The sequence below is a fragment of the Euprymna scolopes genome, chromosome 32, assembly GCF_053919585.1.
Source record: "Euprymna scolopes isolate OS-2025 chromosome 32, ASM5391958v1, whole genome shotgun sequence".
In the NCBI taxonomy this organism is placed as follows: Eukaryota; Metazoa; Mollusca; class Cephalopoda; order Sepiida; family Sepiolidae; genus Euprymna; species Euprymna scolopes.
In genome coordinates, this window is record NC_136513.1 from 48,407,804 (window position 1) to 48,431,336 (window position 23,533).

The following is a 23,533-nucleotide window of genomic DNA, read 5'->3' on the forward strand; positions in this document are numbered from 1 at the left end:
TTGGTCTGACTGATTATTTTTTTTCGTGAAATAAATCTTTAAATGCGGCATTTTATAATTTATTTTTGTTCAAATCCAGAGTGCTCTTTTTTTTTTTTTTTTTTTTTGGAAAACTGGATTTTCTTTCATTAAAAAACCTATTCGGTAACTTTGCCCTTGTGGAGAGGAAAATAAAAATAAAGATGAACGTTGAAAAAAGATTTGCCTGACGTACAGGAGTGAGGCCCCCATAGCGAAATACGCATCGGCTCCGATGTTGTACGCGGCGTTTGAGGGAGCGTTTTTTTTCTTTGTCCGGAGATTAGTTATTTTTTAATAAAAAATAATTATCAAAACAAAAACAATCGCATTCTTATCGAGGAGGTTATTTTTAATTATATATAAATGTTATTCAAGAAAATAAAACGTACTCATACACTAGGTGTATCAGAATTTTTGTAGGAATTTTTGACACCCCTAACAAGAAACTGCGAATAAAATATAAAAATCTCGTAATTTCTGTTAAAAGTGGGTTGTTTATTTTCTTTATGGATTATACTTCCAAAATAAACTATTAAAGTTGTATAAAAAGTAATAGATTTTTTTTTTTTTTTTAAAACAGTAATGAATTTTACGAACTCAATATTTTTCAATTTTTAAACTTTAAAAATCAATTAAAATTTTTCTATTGATTCTATTTTTACGATATTTTCAGGGTCAATGTGAAATTTTATGTTCTTTCCAATAAAGCGAATATATTTTAGACAAACGTTTTTTTTTTTTTAAATTCACGGCCCCCTCATTTTCAAGTGTCTATTAAAAAGTAAATTAATTTACTCGCAAATTGAAGAGAAAAGGTCAATAAATAATATATTCAAATTTAAAACAAAAAAAAAAAAACAGTGTTTAGAATTTTACCTGTAAAGTTTGAAGTTTAAAACCTTTTTTTTTAAAACCACGTTATTTGTTTTTTCTTTAATGGAACCTTGGCCCTTGCTCCTTTAATTGAAAAAATTAGGGCTTGAATTACATTTTTCGAGGAGTTATAAGCTTGGAAAGACAGGGGGTCGAATAATTCACGCCTCCCATTTTGAAATGTCTATTAAAAAGTAAATAATTTATGTACCAAAGTCTTATATATCACAAATTGAAGAGAAAAGGTCAATAAATAATATATTCAAATTAAAAAAAAAAAAAAAAAGTACTTTTTTTTTTTTTTTTTTTTTTTTTTAGAAATTTACCTGTAAAGTACGAAGTTTAAAACCGTTAAAAAAAAAAAATTTTTTTTTTTTTTTTTAATGAAACCTTGGTCCTTGCTCCTTTAATTGAAAAAAAAAAATTAGGGCTTGAATGACATTTTTCGAGGAGTTACATGCTTGGAAAAATGGGGTGGAATTATTCACTATTTTCACGAAATTTCTGACACACCTACTCATACACATTGATCCGTGCTGAAATAATGGCATTTAGAAAGCCATTCTTGAGACGGGAGGGTGTTGTGTACTTTCACCTAACAATTTAAAAAAAAAAAAAAAACATATCGTCCAATTTTCCTGTTAATAATTATCTTTAACTCCGACCCCCAAAATATCTAGCATTAAAAAAAAAAAAAAAAAAAAAAAAAGGGCTCACACGCCAAAATTCCCTTCCGGATTAATTAACGCTCCCTAGAACGTGCTGCATTAATTGCGTACAATATCAGAGCCGATGCGTATTTCGTTATGGGGTCCTCACTCGGGCACGTCCGCCAAAGATTTATTATCTCTCAACTCATGTTCCTCTTCGCCTCCCTACGAGGGCAAGTTAGATACTAGATACTACTGGAAGAAAATATAGCTCCCCACAAACTGACCGAGAACAGGAAAAAAAAAAAAAAAAAAAAAGTCGCCATTCTTTTTTAACTTTTAAAAGACATAAAAAAATGATTGGTTGACAAATACATTGTGCTTTTGTATTTTTTTAGTAATCGAATAATAGTATCAATTCTAAAAATCAATGTAAATATTGAAGTTAAATTTCTGACCGCCCCTTTAAATGCAATCGTTTGAATCTCTCTTGCACTTGGTTCAGGCATTTTTGGAATTCTTTTTCAGGAGTCCAGTTACTCTTTTATAATTACTGGGATAGCCTGTTTGTATGTCCAGTTATAAACATGACACACACACGAACCCCGGGGTACGCCATTAATCCAGCCCAGGAATGGGATCGTAAGGTGAAATCACTGTGTGGCGGGGCCTAAGCAACATTTTATACAGTACATAAAAAATTAGTAACAAAATAGTAATCAGGGCCCGCAAAACATCGTAACTTTAAAAAACCGTATCCCGGGGCTCTACTACTACTACTACAACAACACACTTGATATTTTCTTGATTAGTGTTGCCCGGGACGATTATCTTAAAAAAAGGTAAATATGAAGAATTACTCCACCCTCGAAAATTCCTTTAAAATCACCACTCTAAGGTTTTCGGGGTCGCTGAAAACGAAAATAACGTTTAAAATTACGGCAAACGAGTAGTTTCCAAGATATGAAGAAATGTTAGTTTTAAAAAGTGGGGGATCACTTTTCTATATTAATTTAACCTAAAATGAGCACCCACTTTGTGGCCACGATAATTTTTTTTTTTCCCGGGGAGGGGACACACATTCTTTCCACCCTCGGAAAATCCTTTAAAATTACTATTAAATTTTAAAAATCCAAGAAACAAGTAGTTTCCAAAATATGAAAAAATGCACTCGGGTTACCTTTTTCTTTTTTTGATGGGGGAGACTGCCGGTTTGTTTTTCGTTCTGTTTTTGGATGGGGATATTCAATTATAGAACTTGTATAGTTTTTTAACAGGTGCTTTATGCAGTTTAATTAACCGTTTGAGGTAAGTAACGCGCCGACATTAACCGAGCAGAAGAACTGTTTAATATTTTACAAAAATTCTGCTTACATTTGGTGGGAGGTCGCGGAGGGTGTTGTGGCGGCCGCCACAACACCCCCGGCCCTCTCCACCAAATGTAAGCAGAATTTTTGTAAAATATTAAACAGTTCTTCTGCTACAAACAGTTACACTGTATAAGCACCTGTTAAAAAAACTATACAAGTTCTATAATTGAATATCCCCCTCCAAAAAAGAACTAAAAACAAACCGGCAGCCCCCCCCCCAAGGTGACCATAAAGTGAGTGTATTTTTTCATATCTTGGAAACTACTCGTTTCCTGGAATTTTAAAAGTTAGTGGTAATTTTAAAGAATTTTCCGAGGGTGGACCCTCCCCCCAATCGGGGCCACAAAGTGGGTGCTCATTTTACGTTAAATTAATATAGAAAAGTGATCCCCCATTTTTTTTAAAACTAACATTTCTTCATATCTTGGAAACTACTCGTTTGCTGTATGTTTAAACGTTATTTTCGTTTTCAGCGACCCCGAAAACCTCTAAAAGTGGTAATTTTAAAGGAATTTTCGAGGGTGGAGTAATTCTTCATATTTACAAAAAAAAAAAAAAAAAAAATCTGGGGATCTGGGTTAGCTTTTATGGAAGAAAACTGATTTTTCAATTATTTCCAATTTATCTATTAAATATATATAGAAGACTTAATTATTTTCAGTAAATTAAAACTGAAATGGGCTTGGTGAAAATGAAAGATTTTAATGTTGCATATATTTATTATTAAGGCTGTCTACTTTATTCTTCATGGCCCGGGGAGTCGGGATAGGCATACTAGTATAATAAACTTAGAGTACAGCAAACAAAAATTCTCGTTCTCCAAATGTGTTAAGGAAATTTCTAACACTGATTTCACGCTAAACTAAAGCAGATCACCCACCACCCCAAATCAAACAAACTTGAATCGCAACAATAAAGTATTTTTTTTTTTTTTTTTTATATATATTACGCGATACAATTGCGGATGTCGCCATGTTCATCTATTAAAACTACGGAAGCCCAAAACGTTCACTATTTTCACACTCGCGAGGGGGGTATCTTTTGCCGTTTTTTCCCCCCTACAAGTAACCGATTTTTGTTTTAAGTGTTTATGCACTGCAGTTAGTAACGTTATCATGTAATGTAACATAAAAAACGAAAAAAATAAACGTTAAAAATACTAGGAACTTAAAAAAAAAAAAAAAATCGAGAAATATCACGAGCGAGAGGGAGAGAGAGAGAGAGAGAGAGAGAGAGAGAGAGAGAGAGAGAGAGAGAGAGAAAAAGAAAGATTGATTGTCCCCTAACCCCAAAAAACGTTAGGGATGCCTACGTGATAAAGAATTCAACCTAATAATTTCAGAGGCTTTAACATCTTAAAATAAGTTTTCATATTTCGTGATTAAAAATTAAATGGGAGCAATTTCTAAAATAGACTAAAAATAAAATAAAATTTAATGTTTACAAAAAATTCGATTTTGCTTAATGTCTATAAATTCAAAATTATTTTAGAAAGATACAATTTTTTTAAATATTAATTTATAATTCAATCGATCCCTATAGTACATTTGAACCCGGCGGTTTTTTTTTTTTCGCAGTCGGCCATTTTTAGTTTATTTTTATGGAGAATGTTAAAAATTTAATCAAAAATTATATTTTCAACATAAAATAAAATTTCTCATCAATATCTGAATTTTTTTTTTTTTTTTTTTTAGAAACAATTTAAAATTAATAGGGGAAAAATGCAATTCATTAATCCCCAGATTTATGGCGACAATTTGTGAAAATAAAAATGGTTACTCGTTCTGTCATGATTTCAAGAGCTGGATCATCAGTTTATATTCAACTTTAATAGACAACATTTTTCCAAAATATTGGCTTTCAATTGAGTAGAAAAAAAAAAAAAGATTTACGACGTGCCCCAGCGTATTATAAACACCCCAACCTACCCATGTTAAGAACGGCTTTCGGAATAAACACCCAACCTCAAAAGCCGTTCTTAACATGGGAGGGGGTATTCCGAAAGCAGTTCTTAACATGGGGTGGTTGGGGAATGTTTATACTACGCTGGCTGGGCCGCTGGGTGGGGTAGGTCGTAAAAAATACCAAATTAAAAAAAGAAATTCCGATTGCGAAATACCACGTAGTGATTTAATCATTTAAAACTAAGAATTAATATGGCTGACGCAAGGAAGAAACAGAAATGCATTCTGTCAGATTAAATTTTGTAAATAAATTATTTTAAAAGAAATTTTGTACTTTACGGCATTTCATTTTTTTTTCTTTCAATCCCCCATCGCAAGATAGTTTTTTTTTTTAATGATTACGTGAAAAACCTGTCACTCACACACACACACACATATATATATATATATATGAACCAAAAGTGACTTCCAATCCTTCGACCAACGGCAATCGTCATTTCCTGTACTGATGATTGCTAAAGTATGTAGGTATAAAAGTCATAATTTATCTCAGTCTTCATATATAACATTTTGAACAGGGGATTAGTTTCGTATATAACGCACGTAGATTTTCAGACGATTCTAGCTAAGCCAAGTCCGAATGACTTCCTCCTTCACGGAGATAAGATTAAGTCTTGTAGTAAAACAGATAATACACTTTGATCTAAGCCAAAGAAACTCGAGTAGATCTTTTAATTTCGTTTTGGTACTTTACGGCTATGCAATAAATAATCGATTAATAAAAAAAAAATGTGTAAGTCACGTAGAGGCGAGAAAAACACAAATACGAAAATTTTTATTATGTTAATAAATTGCTGAAAATATTTAGCGTTTCAACAATAAAATTCGTTAATGAACTTTGAACAGAAATTCTATTTCATGCGTTGTTTCAAATTAAAATGGAACCTTAGAAAATAAAAAGCTAACGATTGCGGAAAAAAAGAAAAAAAAACTACACTTCTGTGCATCCGTAGAAAAAATTAGCCATTTTTTTTATTTGGAAAGGCAAATAGAAACCATGAGATTACTATTTTTTAAGGTAATTTACCCATGAATTGCCCGAAAGGGGGGAAAAATTAGAATTTATATAATTCGCAAATAAAATTTAACCTAATATCCTGAACATTCTAACGTCTTACGAGGATTCATTTTTTTTTTTTTTTTTTTTTTACCTTAGAGATATAGTGTATGTGTGTGAGGAACGTGAGTATCTCTAAAGCAGTTACGTGTAGTTTTACGACTTTGCCATTCGGACTTAGGGTTAGTTATATTTTTCTTTAGTAAAGAACAGTCCAGAGAAAAAAAAAGAAAAGAGAGAGAGAGAGGGATCATTTGACGTTAGATTATAAGATGAAACTTGCCCCCCCCCCCACTTTTCATTTTTGCCCCACCCCTATGTATAATATATATAATATATAAACGGAGGTAATTATCTCCAAATATACCAACTATAAAATTTCTTCCACACTATATATATACTCTTCATTAACCCTAAGTCCATGTGGAGAGGTATTGGTGGGGTGAGAATTTTCGATATGGCCGCCATTTTGGAAAAAAAAAAAATGGTTACTTGTTTTGAAAGAAATTGAACATTTTACATAAAAGTTATGAAAAAGATTGTCCATTGCATAATAAAATGTGTTTTTCACCGATGGCAGGCAGCATAGAGAGAAAATTACAATTTAAGATCGATGAATTGTGTATTTTAAACAGCAATGCAACTTGGCGTTGCCCAGGAGTATTTCATTTTGATACTTTTAATGAAGAATGAGTATTCGTATACAGAGAGTCTCAGAAATGTCAGAATCAATTAACGATTTCGAAGACACTTCCCTATACTTTTTATGAGAGGCTAAAATAACCCTAATAAAACACGTCGCATTCTAAGTGTCGTCTGCATGTCCCCACCCCCAACGGCTTCCAAACCGTAAACTGCTTCTGTCATTTCTGGGAGTAACTAGAGACTCTCCATCAGAGTACTGAAAACCTCTGGTTTCTCATTCATTACAAGTACATTGGATTTTTTTTTTGTTGAATTTAAAATATACACCCAAAATTTTAGGTGCTTATGCACTTTTGTTACCGCGCTATTTTTTTTTTTTTTACAAGTATTTTCAAGTTAATTCAAGTTTTACAATACCTTATATTAAATTGTTAAGTGAAAGTAGAGAATAGTTAGAAAACACCCTTCCCTCCCATGTTAAGAATGGCTTTCTAAATAACATTTCATTCAGCACGGTAACAAAAGTGCATACGTACCAAATTTTCTTTAGTTTAATTTAATTATATATAAAAGCCTCTATGACATTATCCGATAGTTTAGATGTTTCCAAATTCCTTCCAAATTTTTAAGGGTCACGTTCTCTTAATAGTGTGTGTACACTATTAAGAGAACAAAATGGTCGACCTCTTTAGCAGACCAAAACGCATCCTGGTGGATTTAATTTTATAACTTTTTCCCCCCTCTCAAATTCGTTTTAGTACTTTACGCTATTGCGATTTGGATTCCAGTAAATAATCGATTTACAGTAAAAAAAAAAAGAAAAAAAAGTGGACATCACGTAGAGACGAGAAACACACGAAGTGTCACAATATTGAGATTTCAAAGATTAATTTAGACCACACAACGTAATTAAAGCCATAAATAAGAGTGTATAATAAATGACTATAATTAAAAAAAAAAAAAAAGTATGTCTGCGTTTTTAATATAATCTTTATGTGCATCCGTAGTAAAAAGTGATAACTTTTCATTTTAAGATTATCAAACTTCTTTTTTTTTTTTTTCAAATTAAAAATATAAAACGAGATTTTTTTCAAATGAAATAATAAAAGAAAAGAAAAAATGAAAGTGTGTGTGTGTGTGTGTGTGTAGGGGGGGGTGACTTTTCCAAAGTGAGAAATTTTATCCATTATTTTTTTTCGAAATAATTTCAATAAATTATGTAGTAAACAATATATTGGTAATCCTAAAAACAGGGACCCTAATATCAAACATGAAGAGATAAGCGCAATATTGGTAATCAATACAACTTAAGTTGGCGCTATTTTTTTTTTTTTTTTTTTTTACTACTTCGTGGAGGTTAATCTTTTTTCTACGGAAGCCCGTACGTGCAAACATCGTTGAAAGACCTTAGGACAGACGAATGACGATTACGACCCCCCCCCCCGAGAAATATCGATTAAGGATATTTTTATTTGGACAAAAATAAATAAAATAATTACTGAAAGAAAAACAAAAATACATATTACATTTTTTTTTGTAAAAAAGAAAAAAAAAAAAAGAAAAAGGAATTTCACAACGTATTTTTTGTCACAAACACTTGCAAGAAGTATATACAAAGTCGATCATTACAGCGAGAAAAACATTTTTTTTTAAATATATATATAATATATATATATATTTATACATACATACACACACATAAAAAGTAAAATAGAAAAATGTGAATAAAAATGATCGAAACTGTCTTCTAAATCGAGATATAATTATCATCAAGTCGTCTATTATTCAACAAAAGACCCTTCCCCCCACCGTCTACCTTAAACCCGTTTAAACCCCTCAGCACCCCATCATCAACTAAATTAAACAATAAAAAAGATAACATTTGATTTTATAATAGATGTATAATAATAAAAAAAAAAAAAAAAAAAAACCTCACAAGTTAAATTATAGAAAAAATACAGTTGCAATGATCAAAGTGTAGAACAGGTTGAGAAAAATGAGGATTCGAATAGGTTGCTTTAACGTTGAAATTAAACATGAATTTAGATTTTTTTTTTTTTAGGAATATGAAATTTGGGGGTTTTTTTTTTTATTACTTTCGATTTAATTTTTTTTTAAATAATTTTTTAAAAACATTTTCCGTTTCAAATAATCACCAAACAGGTTGAGAATATTATTGCATTGAGATTGGTGGCCATTAAATGTTGAAATTAAAATATGAATTCGAAATTGACAATTATTTTAAAAAGAAAAGTGAAATTAGGAAAATTGTTTGGGTATTGCCCCCCCCCCCTTCGGATTTCAATTTTTTGGGGACAGAAAACAAAATAAGTCTATTTTCTGATTTCGAATAATCATAATTAAAACGGATCAAATATTGTTTAAATATCTTTTTTTTTTTCACCGTGTGGGGTAGGGGGTTCTATAAAAGAACGAAATCCAAAATCTTTATTAAAAGAGGGGGAAAAAAATCTTAGTAATTAATTTTAAGAAAGTTGATGACCAAATAATAAAAGAAAAAAAAAAAAATCATATTTTGGGGTGTCAGTTACAAGAAAGAACCCCGGATAGTTACGCAATAAGTTTTAGCATCGATCACCGATCGATTATTATATGTTAACGGGCCGGTAAAGTTGAAAGTATTATTACATCAAACACATGGTTTCTTTCTTTTTTTTTTTTCTTTTTTTGCAAATCTTTATTATATAAAGTGAAACAAAAAGCACATTTTTACGTTTATCAACAAATGATGAAGACGACTTTATAAAACAAAAACAACAAAAACCCACACGGAACAAAGAAAAAAAAACATTTTTTAAAATTTTTTACCTGGGGTACGCGAATCCGGAATACGAGCCTGATATTCGTCACCAACTCTCATCCCACTTTCTGGAGATACAAAAAAAAAAAAAAAAAGAGGTTATCGTATAAACAAACTAAAAGGTGTCCATTATATTTCTCACATAGTGTAAAAAAAAATCGATCGTGGAACAAGACGAATTAAGTTTACCATGATCGGAGTCATCAGCCGCGCTGCTATCGTCTGAAATTTGCCCATTAGGACTTCCACACCGAGATCGCCGACCATTCCGAATATCGTCCGAGCTCTTATCAGCCAGTACCATTTTAATTCGCACCAATTCCCCGAAACCTTCAACAACTTATTTACAAAAAAAAAAAAACAAATAATAATTAAAAAAAAAAAAAACAAAACTTTTTTTTTTTTTTTTAAAGTGAATTATTACACTTCTAAATTATTTGTCTAGCGACCAGTAAAGTCACGCTTTACACGCTCAGTACTTCGTTCAATTGAGGGTTTGTTGACAACGCATGTAACACCGCTTCATACGCCGAGTAAACTACCGCGCATTTCCTTTCCTGCTTTCTAGCTTCCAACAAAATAAATTAATGAAAAAAGTCGCGCAAATGCATAGATACAACCTATCTTTGCCTCAAAAGTGACGAAATATTAATTAGAACAAAAAATAAATAAGTAAAGATTCTTAGCATCGATCGCGGACTAATCTCGACACGGCGATGCACTATTTTAGCAAACGCGGTCAGCGGACGCCGAGATAACTGATGCTTAAATTATTGCACCAAATAAAATGTGTTTGTTTTAGTTAAATACTCATCCAAATGAAGAAAAAATTGCCAGAAGTGTGTGTTTTTATATAAATTTTCATTATGTAACTTTTTTACAAAAAATATTCAAAATAAAAGCATTATAAATAAATATACACATGTTTAAAAATTCTGGTCTTCCGTACATTTTGGGTATTTTTTTCCCCGTTTCCTCTTTGTTTTATAAGGTTTAATAAAGTTTCATATTTAGCGATATTAAGGACTATAACATCGTTTAATTACCTTTATTGATAACAAAAAATGTTGAATTACTTGTATTTTTGTTTAAATCATTATTTTCGTTTTCATCGAAAAACTGAGTTTTATGAGCAATAATAGGACTGAGGGGCTTCCGTAGTATTCATTACAGTTCTACATATTGGTATCGTAATGTTAATTTGAAATGTGCTTTTTTTGTTGTTAAATTTTAAAGTATTTAAACAATTTTATATTGATTACAACGAAATATTCAGATTTTAACTCATTACAGTGACTTGAAATAAATTAAAATTATATTAATTAGTAAATTTTGGAAGAATTTCGAACTCCAAAAGAAACTGAACATTGCATAATTCAGAATTGGAAAGCTCTCCATACAAAGATGTTCCACTGTTGCTCGGTAAGAATTTTAATTCTTTCCAAGTAACTTTTTTTTTTTTTTTTTTTTTTTGTAATTGAGGAAAATTATTTAAAATTTAGACATTTTGGGTAATAATTGGTGTGTTTACTAAACAGTGCATTTTTGGCAGCAATATTTGTCGTTTTTGGTTTTTATGCTAAATTCGACAGAGAAGTTTGTCGAGTCTGGGTCAACACGTGTTCTTGTTCAAATCTTTTATCAAGTATCTAATAAATAATTTCCATCCCTAAAAAATATAATCATATGTAATTATTGATCCACAAGAACCGTCATTTATTTGTGCAAAGAAAATTGTCTTATTTGAGAGAGAGAGAGAGAGAGAGAGAGAGAGAGAGAGAGAGAGAGAAGACACCATGTTTCTTGCAATGACAAGAAAACTCTGTTGCCGGCATGTCTTGCGTTGTTCACTGATAATAAATTATGTGCTTGTGTAGATTGGAATTAAGGAAGACTCGTCCACGGAAAACTCGTCCATTTTGCTAGGTAGGAAAACTGGTCCATTATTGAATAAATATCGATTGAAAACACATTTTACAACTGTTCTTGAAGGAGATGTTTTTTAAAAAGACTACATCTCCATAATATTTTTTTAAAAAATAGTTTTACTTGTTTACTGTTGTTTTTAAAAAAGATAAAATTGATTTTTTCAAGTGTTCGTTTTCTACCTAGCTTTGTAAGTTTTAGTGGTTTAACTTATTTTAAAGAGTTTATTCAGTTAAAAAACAAGTCGTGCTGAATGTTACTTTAGAGCAAAAAATAATACTAAATGCACAAACTCATCATTTAAAAAAATCTACTTCCGTTATTCCAGAGTCTTTTTAATTTCAGTTTTTTGCTGTTTATTGTTTTGTTTTTGAGGGAGATGTAATTTTTAAAAAGCTCTTCCTCTCTCTAAGTTATATTCAAAAGATATTAAAATTATTTTTTTGGAAGTGGGGAGACTCTTTCTAAAACTATATCTACCTCAGTATTTTCTTTAATTTTCTATTTTTGACCTATTATCGAGACTCCCAGGATGTGATCCTCTCATGTTGAACATTAGTTTTTCTCTAAAGTAACACTCGACACTACTTGCTTTTTTGACTAAATAAACGCTTTAAAATAAGTTAGACTACTAAAAAATTACAAAGCTAGGCGAAAAACGAACACTTAGAAAAATCGATTTTATCTTTTTAAAACAACAATAAACAAGTAAAAATATTTTTTCTTGTGGACACTGTAGATTGGTAATGTTTTAGACTTACGCATTTCAGGTGAAAATATTTCTCATAGAAAAAAAAACCTGGACTGGATTCTTGGCAGCATTCGAACATTCTCAGCTCTAACCCGTTCAGTCCGGTTCGCCATAACTCCATCTCAACTGAACTCCCCTCATGACATCTTCACTGCCGGCCTTATATCCCCTCATTCCAGTGTCTAGCCTCATTGATATGCAAATTAAGACGCGATCGAACCTGATCATTTGCCGCCTTTTCGTGTCCTATCGGTTGGGTTTCGAGTTCTGAGCATCGTACATGTCACCCTTGGCAGCCTGCCTCCATGACTGCAGTCACAGTATTATGCCGTACTTACGTGTCATGGCGAAATTAATATAAATTCCAGAAATTATGGAAAATGATTCAGTAGAAAAATAATTACAAGTAAAAATAGAATTTATCGACGTATCAAGTTTTATCATATGTTTTAATGTTGGTAATTAGTCCTCTCCCACCAAAAGAACTGTGACAACAAGATGGAAGAGTTGGATTGAGAAGTTAGAGGAGGGGCACTCTGACCTGCGAAAGATGCCTAGTAGCCCCTTCGGCATTCCTCGGTAAGGGCACCTCAAGCTATTAAAAATAACTATCCCTTAGTAATTGTCTGTATTTTTGAGATGAGGTGTTTTCATTGATTGAGATTGTCAGACTGACTTCCTCATCTTGGTTGTTATTGTCTCAACGTTTCGGCCGTTTTGCCCTCCAGCCTTCGTCAAGTGTTTTGTATCGAACTGGGGAACCGTTTGTTAGGAGTCTCGAACCCAACCCTTTATTATTATTATTACAGGGGTACTGTGTTCGGACTCCAGCTAGGCTTTGGGACATAGTTGCTGATTCTCTGTTTTGGATGTTACTTTTTTTTACTGCCTTCGTTCAGGATTGAACTCAGCACCTTTGGGTAACTGTAAACTTTGATACAACGCCTAGGACCACTCGGCCATATGTCACTAGGACAATTCTTAGTTGGTTTTTGTTAATGTTAAACCTATATTGTTATTCAAAACAGAGAATCAGCAACTATGTCCCAAAGCCTAGCTGGAGTCCGAACACGGTACCCCCGTAATAATAATAAAGGGTTGGGTTCGAGACTCCTAACAAACGGTTCCCCAGTTCGATACAAAACACCTGACGAAGGCTGGAGGGCAAAACGGCTTAAACGTTGTGACAATAACAACCGAGATGAGGAAGTCAGTCCGACAATCTCAATCAATAACTATCCCTTTTTTAGAAAAAGAAGGCAAAGTCTGGGAGGGTGGACCTCCTAGAACTGCACACAGAACCATCATTACACCACAATCAACAGGGAACAGTTCATTACAGAAATGGCCTAATCTCTGTTGGTTTTGGATACGGAGCATAAAAATCCCTAGCCGGTTTAATGTGGAAGAATTGTGCTACCAATTCAGTATGATAAACTAACTTATCTCTCTTGATGTAAATTTCTTTTTGATCAATTTTCACCCCAAACAAGGCACAGTGCCACTTTGAAGTAGGGGGCTACTATTGGGGATATAAGTTGCAGGGGTATTATGAAGGGAGATAAGTAGCAAGATGTCTGTTCACATTACACTTGAACTTCTGCATGTCAGTACAGTTAGGAAAGCAGAATCCCGGAAGGGAGTTCCAAAGTCTAGCGTTTCTGGAGAAGAAACTATTGGAGTAGAAGACTTTCTTACACCTAGGGATCTCTACTGTGTAGGGGTGAGATTTAGCTGTTTGTCGGGTTTGTCGGGGGTGTTCACGTTGAGGGAGTACAAGTGCTTATAGTTTGTCAGAGCATTTACCATTAAAATACTTGTAGATCAGGCAGAGGGATGCAACATTTTGTCGATGGGACAGAGGCTGAAGCCTAAATGACAGTTCAGGATCTATCAGGTTGGTGACTCTTTTTTAAACCCTATCCAGGAGGGAGAGATAAGTAGCAGATGCACCAGCCCAAATGTGACAACAGTACTCCATACATGGGCGAATGGTGGCCTTGTAGAGATACAGGATACTTTCAGGCATTGACTTAAATGAACTTAAATGAAGGATTCGCTAATTGTAAACACAAAATGTCAACAAAATTATGGCGGATTTTTTGTTGCTGTTAAAAATACATCTAGCAAATTTACTGGATAATTTTTTTCAATGTTTAAAAAAATCATAGTAATTTCCATATGACACGTAAATACATAATAATGTTTTCACCTGAAATCTGTTAGTTTAAAGCATCACTTATCCAAACAAGCACCATAAATTATTACCAACTAGCCTGAGTGTCCGGTGTTGCCTGGGTGTTTGGAGGTGTGTTGAGCAAAAAAAAAAAAAAAAAGTGTTAGTAGTAGGCAGGCAGGCAGGCTAGAACCCATACTGCAAGGGAGGAAAAGAACTTGAAAAGAAAAAAGTGCCATCTTTGTCATTGCGTTCATTGCCAAACCAGAAGTGGCGAAGGTTTGAATTAAGGCTAGTCAATCGAAAAGAGGGGATGACTTTTAAAAATATCAGCGAAAAAACTGACCCCCTCCTTGTATAAAAGTGCCCAGTTGAAAGTGAAAAAATTAATGTTTTTGGCCAATTTTTTTATTTGTTATCCGAAGGGTCGAGCTTCAAAATGATACCGATCTTGTGAAAATCCGTCGCCTCTGTCGAAAGTTTTAGGTAGACAAACATACATACATACATACATTTAAACAGACAGGTGAGATTTATATTATAGACTAGCCTGGGTGCCTGGCGTTGCCTGGGTGTTTGGAGGTGTGTGTTGAGCAAAAAAAAAAAACGTGGTAGTAGGCAGGCAGGCAGGCTCAAATCCATGATGCAAAGGCAGAAAAGAAAGTGAAAGAAAATATGACGTCTTACTGCTATGCCATGACGCAACCGGAAGTTCGGAATGTTAAAATTAGGCAAATTCAATCCAACCGATACAATGACTTGCAAAAATGGCTTGCAAAAAAATCGGCCCTTCCTTGTAGAAAAGTGACCAGTTGAGGGTGAAGGAATTAATGTGTTTGGCCAATTTTTCAATATTTATCATCTGAGACATCGATCTTCAAAATGATACTGATCTCATGAAAATCTGTCGCCTCTGTCGAAAGTTTTAGGCAGACATACATACATACATTTAAACAGACAGGTGAGATTTATATTGTAGAAGAAGATAACCATTTCTGATTCTTATTAGTTTTAAAAATCCATTTTCCACTTCATTTCCGATTGTCCCTTCACATGTTAAAGAATTTTTTTTTCTAAATAATAGCGTTATATTATTTAGAAAAGTCCGTCTTAACATCGGAAGGGGTGGGGCTTGCTTTACCTATTTTGTACTTTTACTTAACAAATTAATAAACAAAAGTCAATTAAAAACGAAGGAGAAACCGGAAGTGAAGTGGAAACGGTAATCGTAAAGATAACCAAATATTTAGATTTTTGTTTTGTATTTAAATTGACTGATTAATTTTATGTTAAGGTTGAAAAACTCGGTACACAAAGTTAAGACGCCAAAAGTGGACTCGGTTTAGCTGAAATATGAAATGGGAGCAGAAGTCATTAAACATGAAACGGAATACGAAACCATATTGAAATAATTTATTTCAAAAAATTGTTTTAGTTTTAACAATTCTTGTGCTATTATCACACAATAAAAAATTAATAAACTTCAATTTTGATTCTGTAATTCAATTTAAATTAGCTACATTGTTTTAGGATATATTATTTATGACAAAATTATGTGATAAAATTTGTTAAAGACATTCTATCTAAGAATTAAAAAATATATATTAAAGAAAACTTTATTTGAAGAAATTTAAAAAAAAATAATTTTGTAAATTATTTCCATATGAATATATTTTAAATATTAAAAAAATATTTATAGAAATGTAAAAAATAAAAGCTTATTATTTTTTTATTGTTTCATGATAAAACAAGAACTGTTTCTATATGGTTTCGAATTTCGTTTCATGCTTAGTGATTTCTGTTCCATATTTAGCTAAACCAAGTCAACTTCCGGCGTCTTAACTTTATGGACTGAATTTTTGGATTCATCCGCATTTTACGCACTATTTGTTATCAACAGGCAAAGGCCAAGGATAGGATCGAAGCCGATTTTTAGGGTTCTTGTCCAGAATTTACCCTAAATTAAGAAAATAAAGAAGAAAAAAAAAAGAAAAATCTATATGATGCACGTACCCGAGATGAAACGAAAATATCATATTCCAAAAAATCACGTAAATTGATCAAGTAGTTTTATTTTTAAATGAGAAAATAAAATTTATTAGCGGCGGAAGAGTGACAGTCTTGTCTGCCATTTTGAAAAAAAATGGTAAAAAATAAAGGGAGATAACTCAATGATAATTCATCCTTTCTAGATGTCTCCATTAATCGTTTCCATTAATCACTTAAAAATGATTTTCTTTATAAAAATATTAGCATGGGTTCCCGGCGTTGTCCGAGTGTTTGGAGGTGTGTGTTGAGCAAAAAAAAAAAAGAAAAGTGGTAGTAGAAAGGCAGGCTTTAACTCATACTGTGAAGGAGGAAAAGAACATGAAAAAAACGTGGCGTCTTTGCTGTTACAACCACCGTCAAACCGGAAGTGACAGGTTTAAATTAAGGCTAGAGAATCTAAAAGAGGGGATGATTTTCGAAAATATCGGCGAAAAAAGCAACCCCTGCCTGTAGAAAAGTGCCCAGTTGAGGGTGAAGAAATTAATGTTTTTAGCCAATTTTTTGGTATTTGTCATCTGAAGGGTCGAGCTTCAAAATGATACTGATCTTGTGAAAATCCATCGTCTCTGTTGAAAGTTTTAGGTAGACATGCAAACATACATACATACATACATTTATATATTGGTAGTTCAAATTTTCGACCCAAACCGATTAAAAAGCTTTCCCTATTTTTGAATACCCTTTATGTAAAATTTCAAATGTTTAGACCAGAAATTGTCTGAGTAATTTGGTAGAGACCGCAGAAGTCAAAATTTTTTAAACTTTGATCCCTATTATGATCCCTTAACATTTATTGTTTTGGGCTCAAATCAAGTTATTAAGTTAGATCCATGTCCAAGGAACCTATATCTAAAATTTCAAGTGTTTATACCCAAACTTGTCAGAGGAGTTTGGTAGAGTTCTCAAAGGTAAAATTGTTGAACTTTGACCCCTTAATAGGTAAATATCTAGCCGAAAATGAATTACACAGATTTTCCCAAATCTCAGAACCCTGTATATCAAATTTCGAGTCTGTAGACTTAAAATTGACAAAGTTATTGCATAGGGAAATGTACACACACAGACACACACACACACAGACACGTTCACTTTTATAGATATACTAGCATGGGTGCCCGGCATTGCCCGAGTATTTGGAGATGTATGTTGAGCAAAAAAAAAAATGGTCAATTCTTTTAACTTTGACTCCTATTATGACCCCTTAAAATTTATTGTTTTGGGCTCAAATTAAGTTATTAAGTTAGATCCATGTCCAATGAACCTATATCTAAAATTTCAAGTGTTTAGACCGAAAATTGTCGGAGGAGTTTTGTAGAGTTCTCAAAGGTCAAATTGTTGAACTTTGACCCCTTAATCGCCAAACTTCTGGCCGAAAACCGATCACATTGATTTCCCCACATCTCAGTACCCTGTATATCAAATTTCGAGTCTGTAGACCTAAAATTGACAGAGTTATTGCATAGGAAAATGTACACACACAGACACACAGATACATGCACAGACAGACAGACACTTTCACTTTTATAGATAGAAAGATAGCTAGATAGATTAAACAAAAATATATACGTATACATAAATATATATGGAAACAATTTTGTGTTTACTGTAAGCTTTTTACGCAAATATTATGCAAGTATAAATCATGTAGAATATCTGCATGAATATAATTACACATAATAGTTAACTAAAGATGATCATCCCATAAGAAAATCGAAAAAACTAATAGGGAATTAATTAAAACGAATGTTTAAAAGAATATGCAAATTAGCTAGATCTTTTTCTAGTGAATGCAATCCCACAACCCATATATATAAAAAAAAAAAAAAAAAAAAAAAAAAAAAAAAAATTGTATCCTCTGTATTTAAACAGAATATACAATTTTTTTTTTTTTTCTGATGTTCTTGGCCTTCGGGCCGGGATCAAAGTGTAGTATCTAAGATAATTTGTACCAGTCAATGGAGGGGAAACTCTCTATACTGGGACAATTATTTTTTTTGGTAACCAGAGTGCCCTCTTTTTGCCTACTTTTAGGGGAGCTGGTTTTTACCCCACATTAAAAACGGCCTTGTGCCTAATTTGCTTTGGTGGGGAAGCAAATAAATACAATAAATAGAAAAGAGGGTTTTTAATATGAATATCGATACACACAAAAGAAAAACGAATTTGTAGGAGTATAGAAGATAGAAAACTTTCATTTGTATCAAAAAAGATTATTGTAATTTAATTAATATTATGTATATATTTCTCTCTGCTTATCTCGACATTGTTTCCAGTCGCCCTTGACTTCTCCTGGTCACGCGACTGAAACAGTGCCGATTCATGAGAGGTGCAGTTGGGGACAGCATAATCCTTGCCACACAATTACATATGCAGCTGCCCCTACAGGGGGTATCCTTTGTCTTTCGAGACTGAACGGAGGCATCGATATGTCTATATTAATAAAATTGTGTGAACACTTGTCGTGTGTCTGTGTGCTTCCCGCCTTAATGTCATGTTGATACTTACACATTGAATTATTTTCTTCCTTAACTATTGATTGATTATTGATCAAAATAATAAAAAAATTAGTGCTTGTCCAGAATCCCCCTATATAAAAAAGAAATGAATAAAATAAAATAAAATAAAGAAAAATATGTACGACATGTGATGGAAAGAAAATATCGTACACAAAAAAGCACGTAAATTGATCAACTAATTTTATTTTTTAAATAAGCATATTTTGCAGCTAAATCGAATAGCGATAATATTGTGACGTCATCTTGAAAAAAGGTTGAAAACAAGGGGGGAAAACTCCCAATAATTCAAACTGTCGAGATTGTAGAAAGCCATTCTGGCCATTTAGCAGTATAGACAAAAAAATGAAAAAGTAGTTAAAAAAAACGAAAACAAAAAAACAACAAAAACAAATATATAACAACAAATACATGTTACTAAAGGCAAAAAGTTATCCTTCTACCTACCCGGATAAACTTAGAAACACAAGTACTGTCAAGTCAGAATACGAACAAAATGGCTGACATGCGACAGTCATCGGTGGAATCTCGATAATCGCTCAAAACTCGAAAATAAAACAAAATAGTGGTAGAAACCCACCACCAAATATCACTGTTATTTATTCAGGTAGGTAGAAGAGAAACTTATCTTGCCTTTGGTAACATTTATTTATTCATTTAGCACTTTTTCATTATCTATATCACTCAATATCCACCATTCCATGGGAACATTAGAAAAACTCAAATTCGCTTAAAAAATGATTTTCTTTATAAAATAAAATTACTTGATCAATTTATGTGATTTTTTCAAAATGATATTTTTGCTTCGTCAAAGGTTTTATGATTTGTAGCGATTAAGTTTTTTAAATTATGAATACAAACAAAATCTCAGTAGTCTTATGGAGTAGATATGCTCTGTCTATCGCCTGGCTTCCATACTCTTTCTTTGCCCATTAGCCAGGCGCAGATGTACTATCACAGGGATTCAACAGAAACATTCAGTGGTCGATCTTGTTTCCTGACTAGGGCAATGAACGCCATCTTCCCCACTCCCGACACATCCCATCCCTCAAAACTGGGTGCTTGGGAGTGCTTGAGTGCTATATATGCCAGTGAAATTAGATTGGGTTGACCTTCGTTTGATAGGTTGAGGGTACCGAATTGACAGTTCCTGGCTGCTGTTTCCGACTGGAGTCCTAACTCTTTGGTAGCGCTTAGAGTGGCTACTCCATCAACAGTTGTATAATATCGGGATGTTTGTAGTGCCATGTCGTGCATGGAAAGGGATCCTGCACTCATCCCGGTGGAATTTCCTGAGGCCACAATCCTAGTATATGAAAGGTCAGCTGATGGTCTAGTTATGTTGCATATCTGGTATTCTGCATAACCACTTGTTCAGCACCCCTTACTTAAACTGAAACTCTTAAAAAAATGATGACGGTACAATAAAAAATTAAGCTTCTACCAGGCTTAAAATCAAACAATACCAACTTGCCTCCTTCCTTGAGGCTTGCATTTACGAACATCCATGGGCTTAGAACTAATTTAGATGATGTAGAAGCATTTCTCCTGGCAAACACCTCGAATATCTTAGCACTAAGTGAGACTAACCTACACTCCTCCATCCCCTCTAACTATTTTAACATGCCTGGATATTTCCCACTCTGCCGTAAGGACTCTGACAGATATATATATGGACTTGGAGTCTATATTCATAACAATCTCCCCCTTACTCGAGAAACAAACTTAGAATCGAACAGTCAAGCCTTTATGTGCTTTAGACTTAACATGCAACATAACATTAGCTAATTTTATTTTCTCTACCACTCTCCCTCAACTCAGGACTGCACCCTATTAAACAAAGTCTCTGACAGCATAGATACAGCACTCTCCCTCAACACTAGCACACAAGTGCATGTATTTTGTGACTTCAATGTCCACCACTGCAACTGGCTTGGATCCTCTACTTACACAGACGCAGCTGGTAGCACAACACATAACTTCTCTATATCCCATTCCCTTTCACAGATGGTTACGTTTCCAACCCGTTTCCCAGACCAGCAAGAACAACACGCATTACTTCTAGATCTTTTTCTGACCACAGTTCCTGATGATTGTATAACGAATGCCTACAGCCCACTTGAGAATGCTGATCACACTGTGATAATGATAGAAATTGCCCTTAATTCTCGACCCAAAACTGAAGAGCCACTGCTCAAAACAACGAGGTATTACGAAAAGGCTGACTGGGAAGCCATCAGGGAACTCATCAGAGATGCTTCATGGGGAAATATCTTTTCTCTTCCAGCTGAACAGTGCACAAATGAGACCAATGAATGGTTCAAAACAGGAATTGAAGCACATGTTTCCACGCGGAAATTTTATAGCAAACCTCACTCTCCTCAATGGTTTACTTCTGCTTGTACAGCTGCCATTGCTCAAAGCTAACACGCATACCGCAGATTTAATCGACATAAGTCCAGTTCAAACAGACAGAAGTATATAGAAGTTAGGAGTAACTGTAAGAAAGAAATAGCTACAGCTAAGAGAGAATTTACTGAAACCACTAAAAAACGCATCGAAGCACAGATATTAGGAACCCGTGGTTTTTGGAAAATCTACAACAGTGTAGTAAATAATGGGCAATCAACAATTCCCCCACTATGCAACAATCATGAGGTTGTTTGCACAGCAACCGAGAAGGCTAACATGCTGGCCAGTCGGTTTGCCTCCAACTCCATACTGGACCCTGCTAACCACCCCCTCCCTGGCTTTCCTTTGCGGACAGATGTCACACTAGACGATCTTAAAATTACCCCTTCTCAAGTGCATGCTATCATAAAAAATCTTTACACTTTGAAAGCATGTGGACCTGATCTCATCCTGGCTGTGCTATTAAAAAAAATGCTCTGCTGAAGTAGCTCCAGTTCTCTCTAAACTTTACAACAGATGCCTTAAAGAATCTTGCTTTCCTGACTGCTGAAAAACCGCTTCTGTGGTACCAGTTTTCAAGAATTCTGGCGAAAGAACTGACCTATTAAATTATCGCCCCATTAGCCTCCTTCCACTTTTCGCCAAAATATTTGAGACCATAATTAACCAAGCCCTAGTCTATCACCTTACAGATGCTAAACTTCTGACCGACCAACAATATGGATTTAGGCAAGCCCGTTCCACAGCAAATATTCTTACTGTAATCTCTGAACGTATATACCATTCACTGGACAAAGCAAGGGTGGGTAGAGTGGTAGCTCTAGATATATCTAAGGCTTTTGACAGGGTATGGCATGAAGGCCTTCTCAGGAAAACCAGATCATATGGTATCACTGGACGAATACTTAACATAATTAAATCCTTCTTAGATAAGAGAAAAATCCAGGTTGTCCTCGACGGTTATACATCTAAACAATATGATGTTAATGCGGGAGTGCCCCAAGGATCTATCCTTGGACCTCTATTATTCCTAATATTAAAAAATGACCTCCCTGACAAAATTGTCTCTGAAATGGGTATATATGCTAATGACACCACGCTCTATAACAGGCATGACAGGAAAACAAATGAACACATATCTAAGGAAATGGCAGAAACACTAAAGGATGATTTCCAATCTGTAGTAGAATGGGGACAAAAATGGAAGAGCACATTCAATGCTGCCAAGACTAAACTTGATTCCTTCAATATTTACAAGAAACCTTCTCTACCACCAATAGCAATGGCCAATGACTCTTTATCTGAGAGTATATCTTTTAAACTGCTTGACCTAACGTTCACAGGAAACAAGAGTTGGAACAATTACATTAAGAGCATTGCCAGGACCACTGCGAAGAAGGTAGGCTCTCTCTACCGTGCTAGAAAGCTACTAACGCCCAAAAGTATCCTGTACATCTATAAGGCCACCATTCGCCCATGTATGGAGTATTGTTGTCATATTTGGGCTGGTGCATCTGCTACTAGTCTCTCGCTCCTAGACAAGGTTCAAAAGAGAGTGGCCAACCTGTCATCTAAGTGTCAGCCTCTGTCCCATCGACGAAATGTTACATCTCTCTGCCTGTTCTACAAGTATTTTAATGGTGGATGCTCCGACGAACTGCTAGCACTTGCACCCCCTCGACGTAAATATCCCTGACAAACCCGACAAGCAGCTAAATCCCACCCCTACACAGTCGAGATCTCTAGATGTAAGAGAGCTTTCTACTCAAGTAGTTTCTTCCCCAGAACTGCTAGACTTTAGAATTCCCTTCCGGGCCCTGCTTCCCCAACTGTACTGACATGCAGAAGTTCAAGTGTAATGTGAACAAAGAACTTGCTACCCAACTCCCTACATAGTACCCCTGTAGCTTACGTCCCTGATAGTAGCCCCTTACATCAAAGTGGCAATATGCCTTGTTTGGGTTAAAAATAAAATAAATAAAAAAATAAAATAAAGTAAATAAGAAAGTCGAATTGAATTCTCGCTTTTGAATTTTGGGAAAATTTAAGACAGTATGATCACTCCTAGGACTCTTCTTTGCTGCCTCATAAAATTTGATCACAACAATAGCAACAATACTTAATCAATTTACGTGATTTTTGGAATATGACATGTCGGTTTCGTGACCAGTACGTGCATCATAAAGCTTTTTTGTCTTATTTAGTTACGTTTAATACTAAATAAGCACACATTTAATTTTTTAAATCCTATTAAAAAAGAAAAGAAAAAGAATTTGATAAAACAAAGGATTAAGGTAAATGTCTC

At 33.9% G+C, this 23,533-nt stretch overlaps 1 protein-coding gene across 8 annotated transcripts in view; it reads right to left on the reverse strand.

Annotated features, from left to right (window-relative positions):
• Positions 1 to 10,051, reverse strand: part of LOC145256324 (REST corepressor 3-like) — a 40,300-nt gene extending 30,249 nt beyond the window's left edge. For 4 of the 8 annotated variants that reach the window (XM_080115080.1, XM_080115078.1, XM_080115079.1 and 1 more), the window contains exons 1-2: positions 9,591 to 10,051; positions 9,410 to 9,469 (exon numbers count right to left, since the gene is read on the reverse strand). In XM_080115080.1, coding sequence (XP_079971206.1) covers positions 9,410 to 9,469; positions 9,591 to 9,705 — 175 coding nt within the window. In that variant the 5' untranslated portion in view covers positions 9,706 to 10,051. The remainder of the gene's footprint in view (positions 1 to 9,409; positions 9,470 to 9,590) is intronic. The other 4 variants (XM_080115074.1, XM_080115075.1, XM_080115072.1 and 1 more) reach the window with 2 other exon arrangements.
• Positions 10,052 to 23,533: the final 13,482 nt, after the last annotated feature.